At 30.8% G+C, this 12,271-nt stretch overlaps 1 protein-coding gene across 1 annotated transcript; it reads right to left on the bottom strand.

The window, feature by feature from the left end:
- Positions 1 to 2,138: 2,138 nt before the first annotated feature.
- On the bottom strand, positions 2,139 to 10,402 carry LOC129905790 (uncharacterized). The gene is made up of 5 exons (XM_055981356.1): positions 9,819 to 10,402; positions 7,158 to 7,455; positions 6,971 to 7,091; positions 6,754 to 6,909; positions 2,139 to 4,687 (listed from the first exon to the last, which is right to left on the bottom strand). Exons 1-5 carry the CDS (start codon positions 9,897 to 9,899, stop codon positions 3,070 to 3,072), a joined length of 2,274 nt encoding a protein of 757 aa, XP_055837331.1. The 5' UTR covers positions 9,900 to 10,402; the 3' UTR covers positions 2,139 to 3,069.
- Positions 10,403 to 12,271: the final 1,869 nt, after the last annotated feature.

Genomic DNA, 12,271 nt, shown 5'->3' with positions numbered 1-12,271 from the left:
GTTAATTTAAAAATATTAATTTTAATAGTCTTGTATAGTAATATATAATATAATATGTTTGTTTTGTCTTTGTTTGTACGTTCATCAATCACAGATTTTCAAATATGAATTTAATTTTATTTTTTTGTTTTCTTTTTTTATATAAATTAAAGTATATTTCATTTTAGTTTAATTGTTCTTTTCAATCGGTGAGCGATATTATAGTACTTACAAGATATAATTTGTTTTTTTTTTTTTTTTTGTGATATTAATGTTTTCTTTTTTTTTATATATTATTTTTTGTATTCTGTTTTAAACTCAAGCAAAATAAAAACAATCAAAAATTAGTTAAAATAAAGCACTAATTAAGAAGACAAAAGGAAAAAAAAAGGGATTGATTTTAAATGGTATTTTATTGGAATGATTAGAACACGATATTTTGGTGGTACAATAATGAGATCCTTTTTATTATTAAATCCAATCAGGTTTATTTGTTAATGGTTTTTCGAGTTGGATCAGAAAAGTAAAAGTAATACGCTTATTGAGTCATTTATTTCATATAACTAATCCATATCTAAATAACAAAATCCTTAGTTTTTTTATGAAAAAAGATATAAGTAAACAGTTTTAAGTAAATAAATACACAAACTCAAGTTTCAAACTCTCAGATAAAAATTAAATCCGATAATAAAAGATTCAAGATTTTAAAATATTTATACTTTTCCATAGTTTTTATCAAAGCTCCAAACATAAGATTGATTTGAATGTTTTAAAACAAAATGCGAACGGCTGTCCTCTTGATATTTTCACTCCTTCCAGAACAATCATGATTTACCAATGAAATAATCAACGTTTCCTGCCCAAGGGAAATGCATTCGTTTGATAATGTCAAGACAAAAAATTAAAGAATTAAAGATGAATTTTCAGACCAAATGAAGCATTGCATTCGTGTCTTGTTAGAATATTCATTTGTGTACGAAACAAACTGAGGCCAAAATTACTTGTTATTTGAAATAATAAAATTTCCATTGTATATTTGTTTTATGAAAAGAGAAGACTTATTTAACAAAATGAATGTACCAATATGGACGTTTTCAAGAGAAGTGTAACCAAATTAAATGAAAACAATAATCACATCTAGAAATTGCAGGTTGTTCCTCAAGCTATCGATAACGAGATACCTACAGCCAATGCAGATCCTTGGCTCAAAGTCAACAAAGATGCAAAAAAACATAATAGACTTATTGGTAGAAGACAACCCATTAGTCCATATCAGGCGGCTTATTCACACACTTTCATAATAAATAAATTTGTTTTCACGCAGACATTTCGAAATGAATATGAAAATGAAAAAGTGAAAAAATTCTATGAACCAAATTCATTTAATTCAAAACAAATACACAAACCAAATTTTATCGAGAGTATGAATTCTTTAATTGAATCGCTAGCATACAACTCCATTGTTATTTTACGTGAACAAAATTCTACCCGGAAAAATTTAATTTCACTTTTCCCATGTAGTAATTTCCGGGCGAAAAGTTGTTCACGTCTCGAAAACTCCTCTTAAATTGATATTTTCTTGAAAAATGCTAGTTCCCTTCGGACGAAACTCGCAGTTAATTCCGGGCAAAAAAAAAAAATCGTTAAGAAAAATTTCGTTACGAAAAATTTTCACGTGAAGCTCACAATAGGGGTGATTACTTCAAGTGGAAAAGGAAATGTCGCTATTTATCACAGTAGTTGACCGGGAACGTACTTTTTTAAGTACGCATACAATTTAGATTCCGAAACAAAAAATAGTTCCTAATGTAGTTGGAAATCTCTGAAAGAAGTTGCACGAAACCAACAAGCCGATTGTACTGCATACGTTATTGGCACAAGGTGCTTTGACAGAAATAGAAAGAAAAAAATCGGTCTTTAGTAGAAATAACGAGATGTATGCTAATGCTCTTGGATACATTTGGAGCGAGATTATAATGACTTCTTATTACCTTCAAAATATTTAACCTGCTAGTACTTAACCTATTTCTTTTGAAATTTGGCATATATTGAAGCCAAGGTTTGAGCATCTTCAGATTTTTGGACCAGGCGCATTCGCATTATTTTGGGAATATTTTGACCTTTAACGTTTTTCGAAAGAATCAAAAAGAACAATAAAATTTCATAATAATAATTTTATTTTCAAAGAAAAAAAAGAACATCACTTCAGAACATTATCAATGTTTGTCAGAAATGTGAATGTAAAGAAATTCCAGAGTTCTGTCCACAATGCAAATACGAAATAAGGTCTGTTTTATGAAGTCGTTTACACCCTCAATTACGATAAGAATTACAACATTTCCTGGTACGCTAGAATTATTTACCAAAATTCCTTAAGAGACGGTTTTCAAGAGACCTGGCAGAAAAAGTGTGACGTAAAATGAAGTTCTTAAGTCGTTTACTGGTTTATTTGTTTGGTAAAGTATGTCTTTGAGTTGGGAAAATCAAACGGAAATCAAATGTACTTCAGACTAGGTAAGCATTATGGAGCGTTCAACGTTAAATATGACAATCAAGGAATCAAGAAGAGACTAGTTTGAAAAAAAAAAAACAACCTTACTCTGATAGAAATACTAATAACAAAGAACCAAAAATTAAGATAAAATAATGATTTTTTTAATGTGATTTCTAAACAATTTTCAATCTTTTTTTTTATACAATTGCAATTTTTGTTTTCGAGTTATGTTTGTTCTTAAAGAGATTTTTTAAATAACAACAAATAAAACAATAAAAACTAGAAAAAAAAAATCAACATTAAAATTAAAAAAAAAATCAACATCAAAATTAAAAAAAGAATTATATATAAAATTTTGCTTTTAGCAATAGTGTAATACACATTTTGACATCTTATCAACACTGGATATTAAAAAAATTTCTTTTCTATTTACCTGGGCTACTATAAAATTGAGCATTGGATTTTTAGCGCTTTACAAATAAAAAGAAGATGAAGCGCTTTTTTTGGGTTGATAAAAAAGTAGTATTTAACTATGATATGTTGCGCAGCAGCATTTTGTTCTATGAAAAGACTTAAATCATACCTAGATAAGAACTTCAAATTTCACTATTATGATGACGTTGTAAAACATTATTGATCTTCAATTTAAGTGGAGAAAAGTCAATTTTCTTAAATCTAGGCAAGGAGGTGAACTTTTTCACATTACTGAGATCATTATTTGTTGTATTAGTCTTGCTGGATTTCGAACACTTATCAATGTATTTATTATTTGGAGTGATTCTCGCCAAGGTAGCATATTTTTGATAGATCCTCGAGGCACTTTCCGATCCTTGCATGCAATTATTTTTCAAATCCGATTCGTTTTTAGTATCATCGAATTTAAAGTCGATATTTTGCAAAGCAGCTAGATTTAGAATTCTCTGGGACTGACTGTGGGCTAATTGATGTTCGCCAAATTCATCAATTCCATGCCGTGTTACGGTGTAAACATTTTCGGATATTTTTCTCGCCATTAGAGGCGAAGATGATGACTTTTTCGAAGGAGTTCCATGATTGTCAATACTATCACCGCTAACTGCGGCTGTGGACCGCATGCGTTGATCAATGATTTTTTGCGGGGATGATATGTAGAGATTTTCACGACGAATGACTTTAATATTTGCCAAATGACGAAGATTGTTATTCGAATTTGTTGTTTTTTCGGCAATCGATGGACTGCGACGTCGCGTCTTGGCTGTGTCACAACTATTCGGATAGTATGATGGAACTTTATCATCAATGCTTATAATGGATTTGCGTGGCGTTTGATAGTAACTCTCATCAAGATCAGCAGAGGGTTTGTCTCCACCGGATGACAGACATATTCCAATGTTTTCATAGAGATGTGATGATTTATTTAAAGCTGACGAATTGGCCATATTTTCATAGACGGCACTTTCATTGTGGGATTCTTGTCCTTCATTCGTTTTATCGTCATCGTCGTCGTCTTTTTGATCATCATCATTTTCCTTGTCACTATCTGAGGACTGTTCCTTGACAATCGGTGCCATGGCACAGTAACCAGAATTATCATCAATTAGAACTTGCTGTTGACTACTTTTTATATTTAAATTCGAACCAACTAGATTCACAGTTGATGAATTGCATGAGAAATTAAAATTCGGTTGAATTTGCTCGGATATATTTAAACTCTCCAAAGAATCACGTTTCGGTGACAACGATTCTTCATCTTTGTGTATAACAATTTCTATAGCAGAATCATTAAGATTTTCAATTGGCAACAATTCCGATGATAATGATATGTTTTCGTCCAAATTAGATAAATCATCAAAAACATTGAATTTGGATAAATCTGGGCTGGAGAAACTATTGCGTTTGTTGGCCATTGCTTTTTTGCGAGCGGCCAATGATGTGTTGTTTTGTTTGGGACGCAAATGACTATTGGGTGTATTTGCGTAGAATTGTTCAGGTGGCTGTTCTTTGTCCGGACTGCATTTGATAAGATCTTCAGCATTACTTACCTGACCTTCGCTAACACTTTCAGAACGTTTCGAACGGCCGAATATGTTTTCCAAGACATTTTTGTATTTTTTCTTCTTGGCCATTTCGGATTCGGGATTTGTATTGGAGCGGGGAATGCCGCCAACGTCCTGTTCGAAAGTGTTGATACGTTTTCGTGGTGGGAGTGGTGGGGCTGGTTCAAGGGCCTCCTCTCTGGAAATTAGAAAAACAATTGATTTAAATATTTTTTGTATAAAAATATCAGATTATTTAGTTTAACTTTGAAGAAGATCTAAAAAAAGTATTATGTTGGATAAAAGACAAATTTTTATCACAAAAGAAAACTGTCGGCATTTATCAAAATAAAACATTTAGTGGTAATTCCAAGATTTCCGCGTATCATGATAAGTGGCAAACTATTCAGACATTTACTGTGCTTAAATATAACACACAAATTCTTATGTAGCTTTTTTTATATTCGTAGGTTTTTTTTTATGATGACTCAGTTAAAATACCATATTCTGAAAAAACCCAGACATAATGCAAACATTACGAGTGTAAATGTAATGAATTTTATTTTGCTATGGAATTTATTTAAAGTAGTGTAAAATCATATCGTTTGGGTTTTTCTTATCACTAGTGTGGTTGAAGAAACCACTGGCGAATTATCATGAATTACTCATTATAGTAATAGGGATTGGTGTCAACCCACTAATATCTAGAAACTTTCATCTAAAGTGCAGCGGCAATTTTTTGTTTTGATGGTTAAAGTAGATGAAGTGGATTAAGCATACAAGATGTTCTTTTACGGGTAAAAGCAAGATAGAAACGGAATCGGTGTCATCCTTGTGGAAAAGTTACATCGAAATATTTTGGGTATTTCCAAGTCCAGTGACCTTGGATGTCCTTAAAACTGACTATATAATTAAAGGTGTGATGTATTGTTGAGTGCATGTGCTGCCCAAATTGGATGTGACCAGGTGAAAAAAGAAGCATTTTGGCTATGCTTTCACAAACTCATTAAAAACATCCCAAAATACGAGCTTTTGTTTATAGGTGGAGAAATTCAAACGGACACACAAACAAAGAGAGGCTATCGGAAGGAGTAGAATCTTAAATAAGCTTAATAGGCTAGTCGTTTTAAACATTTTGGATAGGTCGTTAACAATTGCTACATTTCACTTCTTTTTTAAAGCAATTTCAACCTAGCTATCCAATACACTAGCTTGACTATTTTTTCTAGTGTTACCAATGAAGTCATTAGAGTAAAATCTTAGAATCTTTTCCCCGTAAAAAACTTTTTGAAGAAAATACAAACCCGATTGACCCTTACGGCACAAATTTGCTTGTACTGAACACATTAGAAAAAGGAAGTAGGAAGATTAAGTAGGTACTTTTCTTTTCTAAATTAAATTTCTTATTTTCCTCAAGCATTCAAATAAAGTTGGCAGTAATTAGGTAGTTTTGAGAGACTTTAAATGCACATATGTATTTACTTTTACTTTCAAATAATTTTTTTTTTTTTTTCAAAGGAAACCGATTGCTCAAGTGTTCCCTTTTTTAAAGAATATCAACGAAAATGAATAAATGATAATTAACTACTGTTTTTAACTTCAATAAGAGCCTTGAAATAGTTGAACAAATCAATTGTGTAATTAATGGCGACATCAACTCCAGACCTCTCGAAAACATTGAAGTGAATAACTACGACAGTCTTAAATCAGTACTACTTTAAAACTTTAAAAAGCTGTTAGTAGTTCAATATTTTCATATCAAGCTTTGTTTTCTTTTTATTTAATTAAAACCTTTATTGCCTCTTATTTGATTTTTATTTGATTCATATTTTATATGTTATAAGAAAATAGAAAACCTAATGTTGGAAGAAGAAAACCTTGGTGGTTGCAGATTATAATATTTAAACTAAGAAATCAATAATTGTAAATAATTGTGAAAAATAAAAAAAAAATGGAAACAATTCAAAACCTTCCGATTTTTAAAATATCTTCGAAAGACTTGTGTAACTGCATGTTGCGCGAAAATAGTGACGAATTTTTTCAGTCTTATGGCCGATTTCATAAACATTTAACGTCATAAAGCCTGATAAATATTTAAAAGGGCTTTATGAAACTGGCCATTAAACTTATAACTTCTAAAAGGTATACCTTATGAAAAAACCATACAAAAAAAAAAAAAACAAATTTACTATAATTTCAGCTCAAGTAACATTCCATATATTGTTCAGGATTTGAAAACAATAAAAAGAAATAATAGAAACTCACCTAATGGCTTTGCAATCAATAGGTGCTGGTTTCATTTCCTCATATATTCCAGATGCAATTGATCCACGTGATTGTTGTCCTAATTTTGTATCTACTCCATCAGGAATTTCCTCGTAAATGCCGGACATTCCAGAAACACGTCTTGACCAATTTATACTAAAAAACAAAAACAAATTTTATTTTATACAAAAAATACAGAAAATTTTAAACAAACTACCTATCAGCATCTGGAATTTTAGGCAGTGGCCCTAAAATAGCTTGTAAATTTTGTTTTCCCATTTTACTAGTTGATGTTCCTTCAAGACGACCTCGACTTGAACGCCGTGTTTCAAGAAATACTAAATAAAAAAGACAAATTCAAATTAAACATGATTCAACATTGTATTAAAATAAGTAAAACTCACTCTGACGATGCAATTCGAGATTCTTTATAGATTTCTTCATCCATTTCATATGGCGGCGGCAACTAGACTCTGAGTCAACTGCAAAATATATAAAACACCTTTTTCGATTTTGCATCCAAAATATTCCATACGAATATTGTTTGGTCCTCGACGATGCCAAACTGATCGTAATGCCAGGAATATTAATCGACACACTTAAGTTGGCTGCCTCATCTTCAACATTTCGTATAAAAGTGATGCGCAGGAAACAAGGAAGACATTTGATTGCTTCGATTTTAACCAGACATTTCATCCATGACTAACAAATAAGAAAATATAAAGAATCAAGAATGTGTAAATGAACAACAAGAAAAAGATGCAAGTGACTGTCAAACAGAGGTAAATTTTCCCAAATTCATGGCCAAAACTACAAAAAAACTTACGATTTTTTGTTGTTAACAATGGCCCGTATACATAAAAAATAGTAAATACTAGCAATATGAAATTAATAAGTATAAACTAGATTTGATATGCACAAAATGTGAACAAAAAACGTTCATACTTTACAATTTTTCAAGTAAAAGCATTTACTATTTTGTATGCATATGACCCAATGTCAACATAATTGATTACTATTTATATTATATTTAGAAAGAAGAATGGGCATTTTGGACGTTAGGCGGCCATTAGTGAAATTGATACCAAATGATAGAACTATAACTTAGGAAAAACTTTTACCATGGCCGTTTTGTTGTATTACATTTAGAATGCAAGATATTGAAATATTGCAATGTTAATGCATCGTTCAATATGCGAAAGACAAATTGAATTATATTTTTATTTTAAGTATGAAATAATGATGCTATGTCATTTTTTCTAAGTTTGAAAAACTCAATATTGATTAAGCGACCATTAGTAGTCAAAATATTAGCATTTAAAGCCAACAACTTCGAGATTTTCTTTGAGAGTTTTAAAATGTACAATGCAAGAAAATTTTATTTCTATGATAAAACATCAAATTTCAAAATTATCGTTTTTATTCTTTTTGCATATTTTAGCCAAAATTTGTTCCATATTTAGTCGAAAATCACTATTTTTATGTTTTCATCATCTAATATATCGGGTACGTCTGAGAATCGGCCAACATCTATTTTTCATACACGTTAATGGTAAGGATTTGCATTCATATTTTTTGTTTTTAATTTTTGGAAAAACATTTTTTAAAAAATTTTTTTTATGTTTCACTTTTGAAAAATACAACTTCAAATACTAAACATTCTAAGATCAACCAATGTTTTTACATCGCAATTTTTTATTGAAAAGTAAAGTGTTTTATTATTGTGATACATTTTTGTTTTATGAAAGGTAAGACAAATAAGATGCAAAAACATAAGGTAGGTGTGTATTATTTTGGGTTTAATTTTTCCAGAATTATGTTGGATTTTGTTATTGGTTAGTTGTTGGAGTGTGTTTATTAGATTCTTTAGGAGAGTGAAGAGTAGGAAAAATAATGTGTGAGGATGAGGACAGTTTGGTCAGTTTTGTTGATTGGAATTCTTTGGTGTCGACTGGTAAAGTGAATGTGAAAGTTATCCTTGGTATTGGTTTTGCGTAAAAACAATATAGCAAATTTTGGGAGTACGAAATGTGAGTACGCAGTTTTATAGCTTTATGTAGCTTTAAATCGCGGCGAGTTTTTCAATGAAATTAAAATATAAGAACTAACGCTTTGTCATTTTTCCTGAGCTTGAAGATGTTCATCTTGACGGTGTGATCGATAGAACTCAAGATATAAGCTGTTTAAGCGGTTTTGTTTTGGAGACTTTTCTGTTTATTTTTTTTTTTAATTCAGAGCTCTCCAAGAATAGAGCCGATATGGTTAGCTTATATCTTGAGTTCTATTTCTCGCACTAAATTATTCAGACTTTGTGGAAATGACAAAGGCTTTAAAACTCAAATTTTAATTATACTTCTTCAAAAATTTGCTGTGGGCTACCGGTCTGATACCAAACAAACAAAATTTCATAGAAATCATTTTAATAAAAACATTTTTTTGGTTAGACCACCCAAACCATTTAGGGGTATGGAAAATAGGTATTTGCCGATTTTGAGACTAATCTTTAAATTAAAAAGAAAATAAACAAATTTTTTCTTGGACCACCCTAAACATCTATTAAAAAAAGTTGGCCGATTTTCAGACCTCAACGATATGCACACAAAATTTCATAAAAATCGGTTCAGCCGTTTCGGAGGAGTTTGATATGAAACACCGCGACACGAGAGTTTTATGTATTAAATTTGTTGTTGAGATCCGATTTCTGTTGGTATTGGAAAAGATTCACACACAACAGAGTCAAACATTGAAATAAATGCTAGAAAACGTGGAACGAAGTCCGCCCGGTCAGCTAGTTCAATAATAAATTAAAAATACACAAAAAATAATTTTGGTCATGTTTTTGGGGAAAATTTACCTGTGTGCGACTGTCCCAAAAGAAATCAACAAAATTTGGAACAGACACACAAAAAATAGCTGAGCAAAAGTTTGCATAGTTCCCAAAAATGGATTCAATGAGACATGCTTTGAATCAGCAATAAAGTGTTGCTGTTTCTTATTTGCGTCAGGCAGCAGGGATGAATAATTGTGCACGCAGATTGTGAATGCAGTTTATCATATTGACTCACCTTAAATTTGAGGGCTTCAGACTTCTTATCATGAATGTCTATCTTCACGTCCATAAACATTGAAATCTCATTGCTTTCCATTGCGTTGGGAAGAAGGATGCTTTTTTCGAGGTAGGGAGGACGGATTATAATTGACTCTTTACAATTTTAATTGTTTTTTCTGTTCTGGGATAAGTTCCAGGCTGGGAATGAACCGATAACTTTAAAGATCCATTGCAATTGGATTACTTTTTCTACTTTAAATCAGAGAACGACGACGAATTGTATTGTATTTGTGTTTTTTTTTTTTTTGGATTAACACGAAATTAATTAAGGATTCAAGGAATATAAAAATTGTGGGAAAAATCAAGAAACCACACACCACACCCGATAAAAATGCTGCTACTTCTTCTTCTACGAGAAGATGTGAATTTTTTCTTTTCTTCTTGTAGATTTTTTTTGACATGCTCAGTGTGCAACAAGAAATATCCTTTGTGGGAAAAGGCTCCTCAAAAGGGAATTTTATTTGAAATTTTAAAACTTGGCCATGGTGATGTCAATTAGAATAAAAATGCGTAAACTAAATTAAATTTTTTCAATGAAATATAAAAACTATTGGTTCTTTTTTGTATGTAATTTTGTGACCTTTAGATTTGGAATTATAATTAAAGTTTAATAAAAATATATTTCTTTTGATTCTTGAATATAGCAGTAAACAAATAAGAAAAACCAAGTTAAAGGGATTTTTTAAAACTGTTGAATAAAAAAAAATTAGGTCATTGCCAGATAATGTTTTTTTTTTTTAAATAAAATAATCGCTGAATGGAGTCATGTAAAGGGTGTTTCATTTAAGAGAAGTTTGTTTTATACTACGTTTCCACCTACCCTAAATCCGAGATTTAGCTTAGTAGATTTAGCAAAAATCTCGAGTTTTATTCTAAATCTTGGATTGAAAGTAATTGAAAATCTTAGATTTAGGGTAGCTGAACCCAAATCTGAGATTTAGCGAAGTAGATTTAAAATAAATCTCGAGATTTATTCTAAATCTACTTAGCTAAATCTCGGATTTAGCGTAGGTGGAAACATAGTATTAGAATTTGATGTGAATTTATAATTTGTTGAATGGCAAATGGAAAATAGAATTGAATTTATATTTTGTGTTTTTGCTTATGCCCTTTTTTGTATTTAAAATAAATAGAGAATAAAACGATAATTTGAAGTACAAAACTGATATGGGTCAGCCTTAGTTCAGAAATTTAAAAAATACAGACGAATTATGACTACCTCCTCCTTTTTGGAAGTCGGTAAAAAGGTCTTACGGCCATATTATTCACTCTGGATTTAGTTTGGATTTAAGTTAATTTTAAATCCAATCCATTAAATCTGAATTTCATAAATCCAAGGATTTAATTTTTTGTTCATATTATTCACTCAAAAAAAATTATGTGATTATTCTATAAATTTTGTATAATTTGCAATTAACTTTATTTTTCCTTCACAAAATACTTGACAAAACAACTGAACACCGTGAAAATGAATTCTACATCTGGATTTATAAAGTTAAACAGACCTCCAGAGAGCAGTTTAAATTTGTTTGGATTTAACGAGATTGGATTTAAAAAATTGGATTTAATACTACGTTTCCACCTGACCTACATCCGAGATTTAGCTAAGTAGATTTTGAATAAATCTCGAGATTTATTCTAAATCTACATCGCTAAATGGTGGATTTAGGTTCACCTAGCCTAAAACCAAGATTTTCAGCTACCCTAAAACCAAGATTTAGAATAAATATCGAGATTTAAGCTAAATCTACTTAGCTAAATCTCGGATTTAGCGTAGGTGGAAACATAGTATAAGATTGGATTTAAGCAATGAATATTATGGAATTGGATTTATTTTTGACATTTGACATTGTTTACATCCAGATGTATTTTTTAAACTAGTGAATAATATGGCCGTTATTGATTCTTTTTGATTCTTATGAGTCTTATATGAGTTTTACAGGTGTAAAATTAATGATGACGAAAAGGTTTTCAGGATGATTAATGTAGCGAAATTGTTATATATAGTTGGGTATACAGTGATTTTTCAATCGATTTGAAAATCGTGTGCGGTCCCTTCACCAGTATTTTATGCCCAATCACGTTCCACTTTAATATTTCCTAGCAATTGCTAGGACCAAACTTTAAAAAGAGGAACCAATAGCCCCAGAAAATTCAATTCCCTTCGTGAGCGCAGTTCACTATCCTCTCCTCATCCCTCTTGCCTAAAAACCCACTGGTTATGCTATTGAAAAATCACTGTGCAGCCAGGAACTATGGTATACAAAAATTTGGTTATGTAGCGTCGGTGGATGCGCGCTAAAATATTTAATCCGTGGTTCAGCAACTTTTATCTTCTGAAATCGGTGTTAAAGGTGCAGTTTAGCACTGGTTCATGGTTCATTTATGTTAAAATAGCTAAAGTCATGC

Source organism: Episyrphus balteatus, chromosome 1, assembly GCF_945859705.1.
Source record: "Episyrphus balteatus chromosome 1, idEpiBalt1.1, whole genome shotgun sequence".
Taxonomy (NCBI): Eukaryota; Metazoa; Arthropoda; class Insecta; order Diptera; family Syrphidae; genus Episyrphus; species Episyrphus balteatus.
Note: the sequence above shows the minus strand (reverse complement) of the source record. Positions and strands in the feature narration are given on the sequence as shown.

Excerpts from the sequence above, each read along its gene's own strand:
- LOC129905790 (XM_055981356.1), bottom strand. The coding sequence starts at position 9,899 with ATGGAAAGCAATGAGATTTCAATGTTTATGGACGTGAAGATAGACATT. Across the intron at positions 7,456-9,818 it reads CTGAAGCCCTCAAATTTAAG|TCATGGATGAAATGTCTGGT; the intron begins GTGAGTCAATAT and ends CTTATTTGTTAG. Across the intron at positions 6,910-6,970 it reads AAAATTCCAGATGCTGATAG|TATAAATTGGTCAAGACGTG; the intron begins GTAGTTTGTTTA and ends TTTGTTTTTTAG.